The 18,565-nt window shown below is 41.4% G+C and overlaps 1 protein-coding gene across 6 annotated transcripts in view; it reads left to right on the top strand.

The window, feature by feature from the left end:
* LOC137953487 (BEACH domain-containing protein B) overlaps window positions 1–18,565 on the top strand; it is a 113,644-nt gene that overhangs the window by 67,253 nt on the left and 27,826 nt on the right. For all 6 annotated transcript variants that reach the window (XR_011112385.1, XR_011112384.1, XR_011112386.1 and 3 more), the window contains exons 19-26: window positions 7,255–7,415; window positions 13,788–14,094; window positions 14,182–14,614; window positions 14,723–15,059; window positions 15,243–15,431; window positions 15,722–15,983; window positions 16,092–16,298; window positions 16,368–16,589. Coding sequence is in view for 1 of the 6 variants with exons in the window: in XM_068800910.1 (XP_068657011.1) it covers window positions 7,255–7,415; window positions 13,788–14,094; window positions 14,182–14,614; window positions 14,723–15,059; window positions 15,243–15,431; window positions 15,722–15,983; window positions 16,092–16,298; window positions 16,368–16,589 (2,118 nt within the window). In the remaining 5 variants the exon portion in view is untranslated. The remainder of the gene's footprint in view (window positions 1–7,254; window positions 7,416–13,787; window positions 14,095–14,181; window positions 14,615–14,722; window positions 15,060–15,242; window positions 15,432–15,721; window positions 15,984–16,091; window positions 16,299–16,367; window positions 16,590–18,565) is intronic.

Genomic DNA, 18,565 nt, shown 5'->3' with positions numbered 1-18,565 from the left:
GGAAAGCTTTTTTAAATGCCTCAACCAAGACCCCCTATTCATACTATTTCCAATACATAATTAGGGAAACTCAATAAATTAGGATTCCTACTTTCCCTTATAATACATCAATCTAAGGAAGATAAATCAATCATATAAATCATGGAAGATATGCAAATATTTCCAACTCATGTTGGGAAAGATACCAACACGTGGTATATTTTGTGGGTCACACTTGATCCTCAAATCTTCCAATGTATTCCAGCTCATTCCAACTCATGTGGTGATTCTTCTTGGCTGACGTCCTCATGATGGGTCCCACCATGGTTGCACGTCATGGTGGGTCCCACATTGTAAATCTCCCCTTCAAGCTGGGGGTGAGGAAACATCGTAGATGTCCAACTTGCTGCAGATGGAGAAAATTTTATGAATGACTGGTTTGGTGAGAATGTCTGCAAATTGGTTTTGCAATGATATATACTTGAGAAATAAGATGCCTGCAGTGAATTTTTCTCGTATGAAGTGATAGTCTACTTCAATATGCTTTGTTCTTTCATGGAAGACTGGATTCGATGTGATGTGTATTTCGGCCTGATTATCACACCATAAATCCAGAGGAGCTTCTTTGTAGAATCCCAGTTCAATAAGAAGGGATCTGATCCATATGAGTTCACTGACCGTGTGTGCCATCGCTCTATATTCTGCTTCTGCTCTAAACTTCATTTTGTTTCTTGCTTCTCCATGTAACCAAGTTCCCTCCAACCATCGTTCATTATCCCGAAGTAGATTTTCTGTCATCCGGGGATCCGACCTAGTCCGCATCTGAGAATCCTTCGATGGTGAAGTTACCGTGAGTTTTATAGAGAAGTCCTCTTCCTGGTGCTTTTTTCATATATCGCAATATCCTTTCTGGTGTTTGCCAATAGCTGAGTTATGGGTTATGCATATATTGACTTACCACACTGACTGCATATGAAATATCTGGCCTCGTTACGAGGAGGTAAATGAGTTTTCCCACCAATCTTTGGTATTTTCTGATGTCTACTTCTTCTCTACTACCTGCACATAATTTTGTATTTTGGTCTATAGGAGTTTCTGTTGATCTGCATCCCATCATTCTGGTCTCCTCCAATAGGTCAAGGACATACTTCCTTTGAGATAATATAATGCTATGTCTGGATTGTAGTACTTCAATACCCAGAAAATATTTGAGTAGTCCGAGATCCTTGTCTTAAATTTAGCACATATCCTTTCTTTTGTTTTCTGGATGCCTTCGGGATCACTACTGGTTATAATGATATCATCAACATATACTACCAGAATTACCTTACCTTTCACTGTGTCTTTAATAAATACTGACTGATCTCCAGAGCATCTGTGAAATCCGGCCCGTATGAGTGCTTGGCTAAAATTTTCAAACCATTCACAAGGAGACTGTTTCAAGCCATATAGGGAGTTTTCTAGTCAACATACGGAAAACATTTCCTCTTTGATATCCCCATTCAGGAAAACATTTTTTACATCAAGTTGGTATACTTGCCAGGAAGAGTTAGCTACCAGAGATAATAATACATGTACCGAGTTCATTTTTGCCACTGGAGAGAAGGTTTCCTTATAATCAATGCAATAACTGTGTATAGCCTTTAGCAACGAGGCGAGCTTGCAGGCGAGCCACGGATCCATCTTGATTGTGTTTCACAGTAAATACCCATTTTCAACTGACGGGTTTCTTATCGGAAGGAAGTGGTACTAGAGCCCATATCTGATTTTCATAAAGTGAACACATTTCTTCATCCATTGTCGCCTTCCACCTTGAATGTTTGAGAGCGTCCTGATAGGACTGTGGTACAGATTTGGAGGAAATAGCCAAGAGAAATTGATAACATACAGGGGACAGACAATGATGAGACACAAAATTTGTTATGGGATGAGAAGTAGAGGGCATGGTGCATGATCTGGGTTCTTTTCTGAGGGCAATAGGATGAATATCATATTGTGGGCCAAAAATAACTAGAGAAGATGGACTTACCTCGGTGGGATCCGTAAACTCAGCAGGTGTGGTGTCGGCCAATGTTTCTGGGGGCTGAGTCGTTTCTGTAGCACAGGGCACAACCGGTCGAGGAAAACCTGGTACTAAAGATAGACCTGGAGGAGCATTGTTAGAATAATATGGAGTCTTCAAAAAATGTGACATCCTTGGACACAAGTAAACGCTAAAGAGTGGGATTATAGCAAACATAACCCTTTTGGGTGCGAGAGTATCCTAAAAATATACACTTGATAGATTTTGGATCAAGTTTACTGTGTTTTGGGGAGGAAATATGGACAAAACAGTGACACCCGAAGATTTTCAAGGGTAGTGAAAAGGGATCATCATTGGGTAATAATAGAGAGTAAGGGGTTTTGTTACCAAGAACGGAAGATGGTAACCGGTTTATAAGAAAACATGCGGTAAAGATTGCATGCGGCAAATAAAAGTATGAAACTTTCATGGCATATAGTAAACTGTGAGCTACCTCAAGAATATGACGGTTGTTCCATTCGGCTAGACCATTTTTTTGAGGGGTGTAGGAACATGAGGTTTGATGAATAATGTCATTTTCTTGACAAAAGGAGTCAAGGTCTTTGGAGGTGTATTCTTTGGCATTATCCGACCGGAGTATTTGAATTTTCTGACCAAACTGAGTGAGTACCATAGCATGAAAAGATTTAAAAATCAATGGTTTTTCAGAATGCTCTTTAAAAAGAAATAACCAAGTGGTATGAGTGAAGTCATCAATAAATGCGATAAAATATTTTTCTTGAGAACTGTTCAAGATGCTCAAGGGTCCCCATACATCAGTATGAATTAAGGCAAACAGAGTGACACTTTTAATTTCTGGACGAGGTGAGTATGTAGACCTCTGATGTTTACTCATTTGAGAAACTTCACATTGAAAATTTTACCTCGTTTTAAGAGTAGGAAAAATATGATGAAGAGATTGTGTGGATGGATGTCCCAACTGGTTGTGCCATAACTTGATTTCAGTTTCAGTGGTGGAAACGGTATTTATTTTTGGCACATCTAGGTAGTAGAGGCCCCCTTGTTCACGGCCTCCGCCAATTGCCTGCTTCGTTATAAGATTCTGAAACACACAAGAAGTGGGTGAGAAGGTGATGGAGCAATGAAAATGTTTGGTGAGCTGACTAATTGATAAAAGATTTAAAGGGAAGGTAGGAACAAAAAGGATATCAGTGAGCAGACGTGATGGTGTAACAGAAGTGGTTCCTTTAGTTTGGGAGCCGTCAGCTATGGTAACATATTTATGTGAAGGACACGGTAATAAATTTTTGTTACTTGTAAGATGCTCAGAGGTTCTTGAGTCAATTATCCAGGATGAAGAAGAGGCAGATAGCATACCTGAAGCAATGGTGGCAGCGGTAGTTGAGGAAGTACTTGGAGTAGAACCCATCATTGTTCTCATTTTCTGGAACATCTCATACTCTTCATCAGTCAATGTTTTCTTTGCTGGTGATGTGGTTGACTGATCTTCTTTTGTTTCACTCACTAAGGCTTGGTTAGCCTTATTCTCGTCTGGTTTTCCATTGAGTTTATAACATCTTTCTCTAGGGTGGCCTTGGATGCCACAATAGGAGCAATCTTTCAAATGGAAGCATTGGTCTCTAGAGTAACCAAATTTCCCACAATAACTGCATTCCTTCCCATATGTTCTATCAAATCCATTCCTTCCACCTGTTCCTCGACCTCCTCTATAATTTCTGCCTCGGCCTCGGCCTTGGTCAGATAATGTTCCCCTATGCCCAGACATAGCGGAGAATACTTCGGTTTTAGAGGAAGAAGCGTCTGGAATACGGAAAAGTGTGGCACATACATTATCAAAGGTGGGAACCGCGGAAGAGCTAAGAAGTTAACTCTTAGCAACTTCAAGATACGGTTTGATGTTAGCAAGGCATATGGCCGTGACTAAGGTTTCTTTTTGTTTGTTTTGGACCGAGATATCTGTGGAGGTAGGCTGGGCTATTTTCCATTCTTGAAGGAAACCTCTAAACCGAGCCAAATATTCATGGACATTGTCTCCTTGTTTCGTGGTAAGCATTCTTTGGAGAATATCATATGGCCTGTGTAAGTTGTCAGAGCTAGAATACAGCTTAGTATATGTCTCCCAAATTTGTTTAGTCGTGTCAAGATGAATAACATTATTGGAGATATGTTCTTCCATGCTATTAATTAGCTAACTAATCGCCAAAGTATCATTCTTCAACCACTTGTTATAAAAAATATCATATTCATCAATAGGTGGTCCACGGGTGGTGAGGTGACCAAGGAGGTCTTTTGTTATAAGAAATCGACGAACCGATGTGGACCAACTCATAAAATTTGATACCCCTCGCAATGGTACAATAGTAATCTTGAGTATATCACTCTTGTAACCCATGTATTCTTCAGCCATCAGGCAATTCACTTTAAAAAAATTCTCCAATCAACTACTAGTTAAAAAACCTACGTATAGGTCGTTAACCAAATCAATTAATGGAGAAGCTTTAGCATAAAAGCTAAATAATTATATTTTTGAAAATTTTCGAATAATCACTCAGAAAAGGCTCAATACCATTCTTCTTTATCGGGGAATCTCGTTCCCATAGAGTTATAACTCTTTATATAAAAATTTCAACATAAATTGGTCTCGGTCAACAAATTTTTCAAACCGACAAAAACTGCCTTGATAAATTCTTCTAATCCAAGATGCAAATATTTCCACAACCTCATAAGATGAAGGCATGCATAAAAACATCTCTAAACCATCCTTTTAATATCCGAAAACCAGTAGCATAAATCAATAATATAATAAAAAGAAAAACCTATCTCATGAGCTTCAATCATGCTTCATGAAGAGCCTTTTATGATCATATCTTCTTAGAGCATTCATTTGATGTGGGGATCCTAAATTGGTTGCTTTGATACCATGTTGAATTTAGGACCCCATAAATAATATCTCGAGCAAGGGGAGAGAGAAAGAAAAAAGATAAAAGGAAAAGTGAGCACTCGGGTAGAAAGAGAGGAGAAGAAGAAAAACTAAAGAGAAGAGAGATAGAGTCTTTCACGTGAATGAGAGAAGAGGAAAGCTTTTTTGAATGCCTCAACCAGGACCCCCTATTTATTAGGGAAACTCCTTAACAAATTAGGATTCCTATTTTCCCTTATATACATCAATCTAAGGAAGATAAATCAGTCATATAAATCAAGGAAGATATGCAAATCTTTCCAACTCATGTTGGGAAAGATACCAGCTACTGGTATATTTTGTGGGTTCCAATTGATCCTCAAATCTTCCAATGTATTCCAGCTCATTCCAGGTCATGCGGTGACTCCTCTTGGCTGACGCCCTCATGGTGGGTCCCACCATGGTTGCACGTCATGGTGGGTCCCACATTGTAACAGTCTCTTTCATAGTGATGGGGAATAAATGTCTGAGGTGCTAGCTAGTTTGCTTTCTCAAGTTGGGAAGCATCTGGGCAGCCTGTATAACTTTCTTCAATGTTGGATCCCTTCAAAGGATCAAAGAGTTTTATCAGGGTTTGGCAAAGTTTTGAGCCAACGTGCACTTTCTCAAACTGTTAAGGAATAGTCACATATGGATTACTGAGTACAAAGATCTTGAGTTTATTAGTTGGGAAAGAGGTTTCCTAAGTTGGTTAGTTATTCTGGGATGGGCCTTGGACCCAACTTCACATGGTATCAGATCAGGTACTCATATGTGAGCCTTCACTCAAATTATCTACATGTAGAACCATACAAGAGGGCTACACATGAGGGGGGAGTGTTAAGGAATAGTCACATATGGATTACTGAGTACAAAGATCTTGAGTTTATTAGTTGGGAATGAGGTTTCCTAAGTTGGCTACTGATTCAGGGATGGGCCTTGGACCCAACTTCACACAAACAATGGCCTTAAGGTGGTGAGCTAGGCTTCAATACTGTCGAAGTGGCTAGTTATCCAAGCCATGCATTGCATTACATTACCAATTTGGTGGACATGGCATGTACTCAATCTTGTGAACGCATTTCAGATGCCATCTCTATGAAGGTTATGTGACAGCCATGGCAGATTACTTTCATCTTGTGATACTCACGGTCTACTTCTAGTACAAGCTTTGGTTTTTCTTGTGTCGATTTCTCCCTGTGGATAATTCGAATTGATAAGTTATTTCTTCCGTTAGAAAGTTGACCTACTGTTCTATTGTCAAGCTATAAGTTTTAGTATATAGTTTTGGCTGATGAAAAGTTTCGGTTGATTGAAGCTAGTTTCTACTATCTTCGACCTCCTCTTTTTCTCGACCTTCACTCTCTCTGAAGCCAGTTTCTCCTTGTAGAAAAATCAGGTTAATGGGATCCTTATTGCATTTTAAAGCAGACTCACAAGACTTTGGGACAAGCTATAATTTTGTTAAAAGTCATGTATTTGATGGTACAAAATATGAGAAAAGTCTGCTCTAATACCAATCTGCATAAATCTGTCCTAACTTGGGAGATAAAAAGTGAAAGAAACAAGAAACAAGATAAATGAAGCAAGTTTAGGGTCTAAATACCTCCCTCACTCTGTGATTTCTTCAATTTATTGTTAAAAGTCATACATTCATTTGAGAGAAATCCTTACTCTTACTTCTATGTTCTGTCCAAAACCTAACTCCAACTTTCATTCTAAATCTGACTTTGACTACTACTAAGGCATTCACATACAGTAGGATGTCCACACGTCGAAGTCTGCCTCTAATTTCTCTCCAAATTACTTATTTACTACATCAAAATTTCCCAAGTCCTCAATTCCAATAATAAACAGTATTTTTTTTTTGTTTTCAAAAACAATTTTACTCCAAGGTTTCTAACATACAGAGGTACCTATGCAATCTTCTTGCTAAAAGTTCTATATATCATAAAATCTGCACTAGCTTGTTACTGGAACATAACCTTTAGCCTGCTAAAAATTCTATATAACATAAAATCTGTGCTAGCTTCTAACTGCAAACATTTCCTATAGCCTGCCCATCTCTCTGGTGTTGGGACAGCACAAATCCTTATTGATGATTGTTTTTCTAGTAATGTGACCCTTTGAACTACTGCTTTCTGTAAACTAGAAACTGAAACAGTGGCACCTTGGCCCCTTAGACTCTTTAGTTGTCCATACACCTTTTTTGTTTTATCCTCTTCTTTCTATTTTTCTTAATAAAATCTCTTCTACACTTCCTATTGTAACTAAAATGATATTGTATTTTCAGATCATCAACCAAAAACGGCAGGCTGTTTCATTATCTCTTGGTCTTGTACGAAAGAAGTGGCATTTTCTTTGCCTTACTCACAACATTGGGAGAGCATTCTCTGGAGGCAGCTTACTTAGATGTTATGTTGATGGTGATCTTGTATCCACTGAAAAATGCAGGTTGACATATATTTCGAGAGCTCTTTGGGCAAGTGCAAATCTTATTATGCTAAAATATTTGTTAGTAATTGTTCTTTGTTCCTCTCCCTCTCAAACTCTCTCACACACTCTTTTGCTTTGCACCATATTCTTGGTTTTCAGCATATCTTTCTCCTTTTTTTGCTCTTTGTATGTGCTGTAGGGAATGAGAAGAAATATCTTTTGAAATCTTGTAGACTCTCCAACTGTTGCATTTATTTATTTATTTATTAGATAATTATTCCCTTTAATTTGTGCTTGTGAAATAATATGGTCTGGTGATCTTAGAATAGAAAATTTGAGAAGGAAGGGAGGGCGAAGCCAAACCCGGGATCCCAAAGGCGCTGCCATCAAAGTTCAGTTTATAATATCCGGTGGGAGAAGGCGCCCAAACAGCAACTCGGCGGGGGGCAGGGGGGACGGACACTTGAGCAATAATCTTCCAGTTGGTGCGGGCCGAGGCACGAGAGGCAGGTGAATTCTTTCCAAGTGTGGATCCAGGTGGAGATGAGCCCTGTAGCAGTGTAAGAAACCTTTGCAGCAGAGCGAAAAACATAGTCAAACCGTCTGGAGTTCCTCTCCTTCCAGAGGCATCAAGGGATGAAAGCAATGCAGGCAGCTAGCAAAAGCTTGCTTAGGCTGGGAAGGCGGGTCCTGGAGGAGAAGCGACACATGGTGCTCAGGTCAAGTGGGATGCAGAAGTTGAGTCCCATACTGTCAATCATGCAAGTCCAGACCTTCCAAGCGAAGCCACAATGGAGGAGAAGGTGGCTAACAGTTTCAGCTTCCGTCCCGCAGAATTCCTAGCCAGGTCCTAGCTGATGGATGTGGAAAACTCTCCCAATCCCTGATTGTAATAGTTGCAAGGCTGAGTTATACTGGCCAAACCATCTCGACCTGGTTCTCTAAGCAACTTTGTCTGACCTACATCTTCTGTTGTTTCTCCTACCCCGGCATTGGCTCAATTCCCTTTTCCACTGCTGAAGACAAACTTGCAGCTGCTGCCCTTCCGCTTAACCCTAACTCTCTAATTTGCACCATTCAGGAATAGAGTCCTACTGAGACTGATTTCTCCTGTAGGCCTGGTTCACCCTCATGGGCCTGCCCGCTGAGCTCTGGGACCACCTGACAATGGAACTCATTGCCAACACCTTTGACAGACAAGGCAAACTGGATAGTGGTCAAGCTCCCTTCTGCCTTTGCACTCGAAGGCCAATCTTCGTCCAAACCGAGGAAACCTTTGCACACCTCCGTTACCTTTTGGGACAACTGACCGGATGACCAGGCTCGACTGTCCTAGATTCTTCATTATTCCAAACCACCGTTGGACTGGATGCAAATTCCTAAGACTCGATGCTGGCAACTCATCCTTCTGGATCAAGTTCCTCTTTGATGAGTTCAGCACTGGCCACCTGAGCGGATATGAGAACCCCCCCCAAAACGACAAAACCGTGTAGGCCACTCATCCTGGTAACTTGGACGCTCAGAACCATGTCTGCTTCACTCCAAGCACCCCAACCCACTCTCATATAGACCCCGTCTGTGACAGAGAAAAGCGGCCACCCCACTGTCTTTCCATTTCTGAAATGGCTTTCCCCCCATCTACACCCCCACATTCCCCATCAGCTCACCATTTTGATAATGAGTCCACCACCATAGTCAACCGCCAACCCCCGCCCCCCCCCCCCCCCCCATGCACACTCTCACCCGAGACAATTCTAGACAGCCTCTCCATGGCGAACCCAACTGTTTGCACCAATACCCAGTTGATCCCACCATTGGTCAGGTTTCTTTTCCCCTGTTGGGTGAAAGATCGAGGAGGTTGGTTGCTGCTCTTCAATCGGACTTGCGTAATTACAATGATGAGACCTGGAGGACCATGATGGAACTCACTGAACTCATGGGAGTCGTATACCAAGGGGATTATTAGCTCTTGGAAAGTAAGAGTAATTAGCTCCCAAAGGAAATGAGCCACCATTAGAAAATTCTTACCACCAATGCCTCCCTCTCCATCATCATTCTTCAGGAGACAAGCTACCAGGCACTTAGGGTGCATCTTCATCCTTCGGGATGCCAATTCTGTTGACGTCCTGTCCACTTCCTCCGAATCCCACTCCATTGGCCTTCTACTTCTGGACAGAAGTTCAGGCAACCTCTAGTGCCTTGCTGGAGTCTACGGGCCCAATCACTACAGGGAGAGGCCGGGCTTTTGGGATGAACTCCTTGGTCTTCTCCATCCATGACAACACCCCTGGCTTCTGGCAATGCCATTTGTTTTTGCAAGGACAACTCCTCGCCTGCCTACAGAATTACTTCCTCTATGTGTGCCTTTGCTGACTTCATCAGCTGTTGTGAGCTTGACGAGATCCACCTTACTAGCAAAACCTTCACCTGGTCTAATGGACAAAAACCTTCACCTGGTCTAATGGACAACTTCCTTGTAAATGTTGATTGGCTCAGGCTCTACAAAAATGCCACAAGGAAAGTGCTCATCTGTGCTGGATTCGACCATTGGCCAATCCAACTGGACACTTAATTTCGGACGCTAGGGTAGCAAGCCCTTCAGATTTGAAAGTAGTTGGCTTCTTGAGAATGACCTTGATCCCCTCCTCTTGGGCTTATGGAATAATCTCTCATCTTCAACCAATCTTGGCTGGGCCTTCCCCTGCAATTTCAAGCTTCTCAAATCCATCCTCAAAGTCTGGTCCTTTGATCGTCATGCTGCCAACCGTGCTAAGAAGGCTTCTCTTCTCTCCTAGATTGCCAACATTAATGGTGTTGAAGAATTGAGGCCATTCACTCACTCTGAATTTTATTCTCCATTCACTCACTCTGAATTTTATTCTCTCATCTCTCCAAATCAAATTTTGATTAATTTTTCTTAGTGAACACTGTCATTGGAAGCAATGTGCTCAATTCAAGTGTTGAGAGCGACAGAAATACGAAGTTCTTTCACTCCATGGCCTCAGCCAGAAGGAGGAATAACTGGGTTACTTCCCTGTGCATCAACAATGAAGTAACCTCAGATAGAGCCTCCATTACTAATTCTCTCATAAGTTTTTTCACAGTCTTGTACTCGGAGGAATGTACCAACCGGCCCAAGCTCTAAAACTTCCAGTTTTCATCAAAACGGTATCACTGACTATGCTATGGGGCTCGCTTCGTTGCACTAATTTCCAAAAGGGCCAGCCCCTAGCACCCCCACAACTTCAACCTGATTAGCCTCGTCTCCATCCTACACAAAGTCATTGCCCAGCTCCTTGCCCACTAATTTAAGCTGATTTTCCCTACGATCATCCACTAGGGTCAAAGTGCATTTGTGAAAGGGCGGAGCATTCTTGATTCAGCCATGGCCGCCCATGAAATCCTGGTTTCCTTTAAGAGATCAGATTACCCAGATATGCCCTCAAGCTCAATCTTAGAAGGCATTTGATCGAGTCAATTGGCAGCTCATTGACGACCTCCTCCCACAAATGGGCTTTGGTAATCATTGGAGACTCTGGATTAGAAGTTGCATATCTTTAGCTTCCTACTCCTTCCTCCTCAATGGTACCTCTTGCGGACTCTTCCACGGTTCCCGAGTCACCTGATAGGGAGACCCCCAAGGAAGCTAGATGGCTTCACCTTGTCTTCAACCAATCGGAGCTTGACATCCTACTTCTTTAGTTTGTTGATGACATCATACCCTTTGGGGGAAGGCACCTTTGAGCAGATCAAAGGCGTCAAGGCCTTCAGCCTTTTCGAGCTCTCCTCGGGGCAGAAGATAAACTGGCAGATGCTGCCGGGGCCTGCCTATATACTGCCACCCCCATAAAAATCTTTGAACTCCTATGATTGAGAAGTTGGAATTGAGGCTGGAGACATGGAGGGTTAAGCTTTTGTCCAAGGCTGGCATGCTTCTACTACTACAATCTTGCCTCGCTGGGAATCCTAATTACTCCCTCCCTCTTATCTGCTGCCCTTCTTCGATTCACCATCGGATTGAATGCTTCAAGAGACATTTTCTTTGGAGAGGGCCCCGAGGTGAATTCAGATATCACCTCGCCACTATGTGCTGATATCTACAGACCTAAATCCATAGGCGGCCTTGGCATTCGGTTGACAACTAATATGAACTCCGCCCTCTTGCTCAAGTGGATTTGGAAATTCAATATGTCACCTAAATCTATTTGGCAACCTATGGTGGCTGTTAAGTTCTGGTGGGGCAATGATTGGTGAACTACTGGTGGACGTCGCCCTTGCCTCTCACCTCTTTAGAGATCCTTCTTCCTCCTCCTGCCAAAATTTGTTGCTGCTATTCACTACCACGTTGGCAATGGATCGATGACGAAGTTCTTGTCTAATTGGCGGAATGGACTCGGCCCCTTAGCTTCCTCGTATCCCTCGTTGCTCGCCATTACCTCATATTGCTCGACGACTGTTGTTGATGTCTGGGGCCGCAACGACTGCTGGAATTTCCAATTTCAGACATGGGTTTAATGATGCTGAAACTTTTATTGTCTACACTCTCCTGGATGATATGAACTCCTTCAAAATCCGAGTGCATGTCTCTAATAAGATGATCAGGTTGCCGGACACTAGTGGAGTGTTCTCAGTCTTCTCGACATGTTACCACCTGAAGGGGTGGACCGCAGGCCTCAATCTTGTTGACATTGCAATTGCTTCATTGGCGCGACAATACTACTCCTTGTGCTCTCTACTTGTTCTGCAACACCGTTGAGGAATCTGTTAACCACCTACTCCTCCTTTGCCAATTTGCTTGGAAGATCTGGTCCTACATGCTCAACAAGATAAGTATTCACTTTTGTGCTCCCAAGGACGTCACTTCTGCCTGGCTTACGAAGTTGGGAGCTCAAGCTTCCTTGCATTCACCCCTTGGCACCTTTCGAAGGAGAGAAACAACCGCCGCTTCAACTACAAATTAAGAAATCATAAAGAAGTCTCTCTGACTTAATTGTTGGCCATGTTTTCTCTTGGCTTCACACAGGGATGGCTCCGCTTCATTTGGTGCACCATGGCCCATATGTTCGCCCCGTCTCAGCCTCCAACCTTGGCAACTTGGTGACCTCCCCATGCTAGTGCTCTCAAGCTCAATTTTGATGGTAGTGCCATTGGCAACCCTGAGATTGCTAATTTTGGTGGTGTCATAAAAAATTCTAACGACGCTCTGTTCTACTCTTATGCTGAGCCTATGGCAATCTCTAACTCCACTTTTGCTAAGTTGTTTGCACTCCTTCAGGGACTTATCATCTGACCATCTCTCTGGTCCCCTTTTTATTGAAGGAGACTCATCGGTGATGATTGGCCGGTGCTCCTCTCCCAAGGATCCGCCCTGGCGACATTGGATGGTGTTCCATGAAATTGCAGACATCACTTCTACTCTCACTTGTACTTAGGGCCACGTTCTCTAGTCAGCAAATTCTTTTGCTAATAACATTGCTAAACAAGGTCATTTAAAAAAAAAACGTTGCTAAACAAGGAGTCTCACTCCAATCCCATGTTCTATCACGAGAGCTCCCCTAAGATGCTTGTATCTTTACTTTCTCTTTTATAATACACACATCATTCTCAAAAAAAATAAAAAAAGTGAGGGGATGGGTTTGACACCCTCTTATCTTATATGACTCACTTCAGTAACAAAGAAGTACATGCACATAAGTACCCCTCTTACTAATACATCGTGTTCGAATTTTTCTTTGTACATAAACAGAAAACTAATAATGTGAATAAAGACATAACAAGCCTAGATTTGAGAGAGGGCATTTGACCAAACTATCCTAGATTTTGAATGACCAAAGTACCCCTGGACAGTACTTCTTGACATTACCACATCCTGCTTCTTATTTCTCCAAGCTAATTTGAAAATTTTGTTAGTTTCATTGAATGGTTTAGATTTTGGGCTAATGATGTGTGAGGGAGTGGAAGAGAGAGGGGGAACAAAGCTGTCTCTCCAGTGCCTTCTCAATGGCTACATTGGTTTAAAGGTGCCGGGGGGGGGGAGGATCTCTGTATGAATTCCTGAACATCTTCATGAAGATGGAGGCTCAATCTGGACATTGCAAGGAAGATAAACTTAGAGAGTTTAATGACCGTAGTAGCTCGTTTCAAGATGTTGACAGGAGGCTCTAGTATTGCTTAGTTGACTATCTGGTTCCTAAATAAGCTCTTTAAATACTCTTGACTATTTAAACAACATCAAGTAATGATGTGGAGAATAAATAAGAGCATGTTTGAGATTTATTTTGAAAAATGGGGTTTTGGTGATTAAGCAACAAGGTGGGAAGAAAGTCTCTCTTCTTCTCTTGTACAATTATTGATGAGGAATAAATTTGATTTCTTTTTCTTTGTTTCTAGGTACCCCAAAGTAAATGATCTTTTAACACGTTGTTCAATTGGCACTAAAGTCATTCTAGCTCCAATTGAAGAGAGCTTTCAGATTCCTTTGAAGGATACATTTTCTTTTCATGGGCAGATTGGACCTATGTATTTGTTTGGTGATGCCCTTTCATCAGAGCAAGTCAAGGGTATTTACTCGTTGGGACCTAGTTACATGTATTCGTTCATTGGCAATGACATTACTGTTACTAGTGATGCTGCAAATGGGATTTTTGATGCTAAAGATGGTATTGCATCAAAGATCATTTTTGGGCTCAATGCACAGGTTTGATTCCTTATTTTATTTCAAAAATCTAAAATTTCTGACAAATATATCTCTTTTTAACTCTGCTAATTTCCATGCCTAATGCAGGCTTCTGATGGTAAGGCTTTGTTTAATGTTTCACGGGTGTTTGTTCCTACTACGGATAAGAAATTGTTTGATGCTATAATCTTGGATGGAACACAGTTATGTTCCCGTCGTATGTTACAACACATCATTTACTGTGTTGGGGGTGTTTCTGTCTTTTTCCCACTTTTGACTCAGTATGACATCTCTGAAAAGCCAGAAGGTGGACAGGCTGAATATACATTGCTCAGATCTATTACTAGAGATAGGCATGCGGCTGAAGTTATTGAGCTTATAGCATCTGTTTTGGATGAGAATCCAGCTAACCAGCAACAGATGCATCTTCTTTCTGGATTTTCAATTTTAGGTTTCTTGCTCCGATCAGTTCCACCTCAGCAACTTAATTTGGAAGCTCTTTCAGCTCTGAAGCATCTGCTTAACATTGTGGGAAACTGTGGTAATGTAAATTGGTTCCTCTCTTCTCTGTCTCTCATAATTGCAAATGATTCTATATTGATTGTTAAACTAATTCGTGCAAATAATATATTCTTTTGACATGAATTAGGTTTATCAGAGCTTCTGGTGAAAGATGCTATCTCTTCAATTTATCTGAATCCTCATATCTGGGTCTATGCGGATTATAATGTCCAACGTGAACTGTACATGTTTCTCATCGAATACTTTGAGACTGATCCTAGGCTTCTGACAACTTTGTGCCGGACCCCAGAAATTCTTGATATCATACACCAGTTTTACTGGGATGAGAAGTCAGATCAATCTGCTTTTGGCTGTAAACCTCTTTTGCATCCTGTAACTGGAATAGTTATTGGGGAGAGGCCAGATCGAGATGAGATTCAAAAAATACGTCTTCTGCTCTTAAGTCTTGCTGAAATGAGTTTAAGGTAATACGTTCGATTCTTCTTCATATCTGATATGAAGATTATGCTGTTGAAGATGTTGGTGGTGGGAGTCTGGTTAAGTAGTTTTATTTTAGCTTTTTTTTAAGAGAGAATGAAAAAGACTGCATGAAGTATAGTGATTATAGCATCACCAATAATTCTGTTCGGAACCTTTGAATTACACAGGCAGAATATAGAAGGCTCTGATATCAAAGCTCTTGTAGCATTTTTTGAGAGAAGTCGTGATATGGTCTGCATTGAGGATGTACTGCATATGGTTATTCGTGCTGTTTCTCAAAGGCCAGTGCTGTTGTCTTTCCTTGATCAAGTCAATTTTCTCAGTGGCTGCCACATTTTTATTAATCTTCTCCAGAGGTCAGCCATTCATTGTCCAAAATTTTAGAAATATGAAATATTGTTATTTTAGTTTATCTCTGTTGATGCTGACATGTTTAAGATAGTTGACATGTTATTAATCTTCCATGTTGCTTTGAAGGGCTATACTTACTCTCCTTGTATTCCTATTGCCTAGATAAAACATGACACCTTTGCTATCCATTCTTCACAGTAATATGATGTAATAAGTAATTGACTGTTTCAGCCAGATGTCTGGTGATTTTTTCCCTCATTTCCTCTGAATGTTTGCTTTGTTTTATTCATTTTAGGGACCAGGAACCAATCAGACTTCTAGGCTTGCAATTCTTAGGAAAGCTTTTGGTTGGTATTCCCTCTGAAAAGAAAGGTCCAAGGTTTTTCAATCTCACAGTTGGACGAACAAAATCTCTTTCAGAGGGGCAGAAGAAAGCAGTGATAAGATCCCAACCCATTTTTTCTGCCATGTCAGATAGGCTTTTCATGTTTCCACTGTCAGATCATTTGTGCGCGACATTGTTTGATGTCCTCCTTGGTGGTGCTAGCCCTAAACAGGTTATATTGGATATTGAGATATGAAACCTCTGATTCTGTTTTCTTTCTTCTTGTGTTCAGAAAAAATAGTTAACTGCTCTAACTGCTGTTGATGACAATGTCTTGTAGGTTCTACAAAAATGTAGTCACCCTGAAAACCAGAGGTTTAAGAAACATGGTTCTAGCAGCTTCTCTTCACACTTCTATGTTCCTCAGGTTTTGGTGCTCATTTTCAACTTCTTGTCAAGCTGCGATGACACCCTTACAAGGACAAAAATTTTGCAAGATTTACTTGATCTGCTTGATTCAAATCTTTCAAGCTCTGAAGCACTAATGGTATTTTTATGTCTGATGTGTAATTTAATTTTCAAGAATATTAGTTAATGACTTGTATGGTCCAAACAGGAAAATGGATGGAATTCCTGGTTAGTAACATCGCTATCTCTTGATGTGCTGAAGAACTACAGCCCTGTGTCTCAACTGCAAGCTGATAGTGATAAGAAAAATGAGCAAAATCTTGTGCGGAAAGTATTCTGCTCTGTTCTTTCTCACTATATATGTTCAGTAAAAGGTGGCTGGCAGCAGTTGGAAGAGACATTGAATGTCTTACTCTTGCACTTGGAACAGGTACAGATACATACTAATTTTTTGGTGGTTTTTTTTCTGTCACCAAAACTATGAATTTCATTATCGATAGTTGTTGTCAAGTAAAAACAGAGTCTCTACTAGTATAGACAGTTTCTCTTGGTTGCGTTTTGGGGGAGACATTCTGGGCACCTATGGGCATGATCGAAATCCAATATAAGAGGTTGTTTTGATCAGATGCGTTAATGAGAAACAGTTGCCCTTCTCTACATGTTTTATGATTGCTTATTCTTAGAATAGATTGCCCTCTGTCCAGAGGAGGGATATCTATATATACTCACTTGTGAATATATCATTTCAGTTTTATAATGAGGGATATTAGTTTGTATGGAAATTTTGTATTGGCAATGGAAGATCTGTCAAATTCTGGGGTGATTGGTGGCTTGGTGATGGACCTATCTGGAACACCTATCCAAGGATCTTTAACTTGATTAAAGACCTGGATCTGCTCAGGCTGATTATTGGAGGTTGGATAGTTACCCTGTCGCTTGGGCATTTGAACTAGGAGTGGGATGGATGTTAAGGAGGCAGGTGATTTTGGCAGTCTACCCTCCCAAGTTAGATGGTAGGAAATAATTGAGTCAACTTTGAAGGAGATGAATGACGTAACTGTAGATGCCATTGTAGAGGAGAAACCTTAGTGTGTAATGCCTGTGGAGAGTTTTGTGAATCATCCTCCACACAGTATAGTCTGCCTCTCTCACGTGCCGAACTAACCATACGCCTCGTAGTAAGATCCTGAAAAATACAGTGTGAAGGATAAAAATCTGACATCAAGTTAAGAGGAAATTTAGGGACAAACAGAACTGTCTGTTGTGACATTAAAGTGGACAAGTTTAATGTACCCATTCCCCATACTGGAGAAATGGATCCATCAGCTAAGGTGACTTGTTTAATAGAAGTGTGCTCCTTCAAATCAGAAAACAATGTGGACATACTTGACATATGAGTAGACACCCCTGAGTCAAGAACCCAAGTGGAGGATGGACGCACAAGAAAAGCTAACATACCTGAATTAGCCAATGTGGTGTAGGAGTGGAAGATTGAGTTACAAATGTTTATGAGGAGGCACCATTTAATTGTCATGCGCTAAATAAGCTGCTGCATTTCATTAGAGGCGCCTATTACGACTTGTACAAGAGGTTCAGTGGATGTTAGTACTCTCATGAACAAGCGAGTTGGCCCAAGCTTCTATTGTAATCCTCCAAAAATCTAAATGTCAGAATCCTTCCAATTCCATTATGCATGACCTCTGGGGTTGTAATAATTTGGAGTGGCTTGCTATGAATGCTATTGGTTTTTCTGGTGGCCTCTTTCTTCTTTAGAACTCCTCTGTAGTTGAAGTCTTAGATCACGTGACTGGATCCTTCTCTATTGATATTAAGTTGCGTGACAGATGCACTGGATTCCTTGGGGGACTTGCTGGCATTTATGGCCCTACCAAATACCGGAATCGGCGCTCTTTTTGGGATGAGCTTTTGGCTTTCTGCCTCTCTAGCCCATTCCTTGGCTCCTTGCCGGGGATTTTAATGCAACCCGCTTTTGCAATGAGAAGTCCCTCCTACCTCCCGAACTATCACAACCATAAGGCAATTTGCTGACATTATTAGCGGTTTTGAGCTGGAAGAAATCAGCCTTTCTGGCAAGGCGTTTACTTGGTCCAATGGTCAGAGACCTTCCATCCCGTCTAAGCTTGATCGTTTCCTTGCCAGTAGTGAATGGCTCAGACTCTACGACAACACTTGTGGATCGGTCTTGAGTCGTGCTGGCACTGGCCTGTTCAGATTGATACCAAACTTGATAAATGGGTGCCTGCCCCTTTCAGGTTTGATAATTCTTGGTTGTTGGACAAACATTTCGCCGGCAACGTCGCATCTTGGTAGGAAACCTTTGGGGACCCTAACTATGATGGCTGGTCTCTCCCGCGCAAGTTAAAGAGTATCAAAGTGAAGCTCAAA

The sequence above is a fragment of the Aristolochia californica genome, unplaced genomic scaffold (assembly GCF_029961685.1).
Source record: "Aristolochia californica isolate CCGP_79_NKW_82.1479 unplaced genomic scaffold, dmAriCali1.0.hap1 SCAF_16, whole genome shotgun sequence".
NCBI classification, from domain to species: Eukaryota; Viridiplantae; Streptophyta; class Magnoliopsida; order Piperales; family Aristolochiaceae; genus Aristolochia; species Aristolochia californica.
The sequence above is the reverse complement of the archived record's forward strand: the minus strand, read 5'-3'. Positions and strand labels throughout refer to the sequence as shown.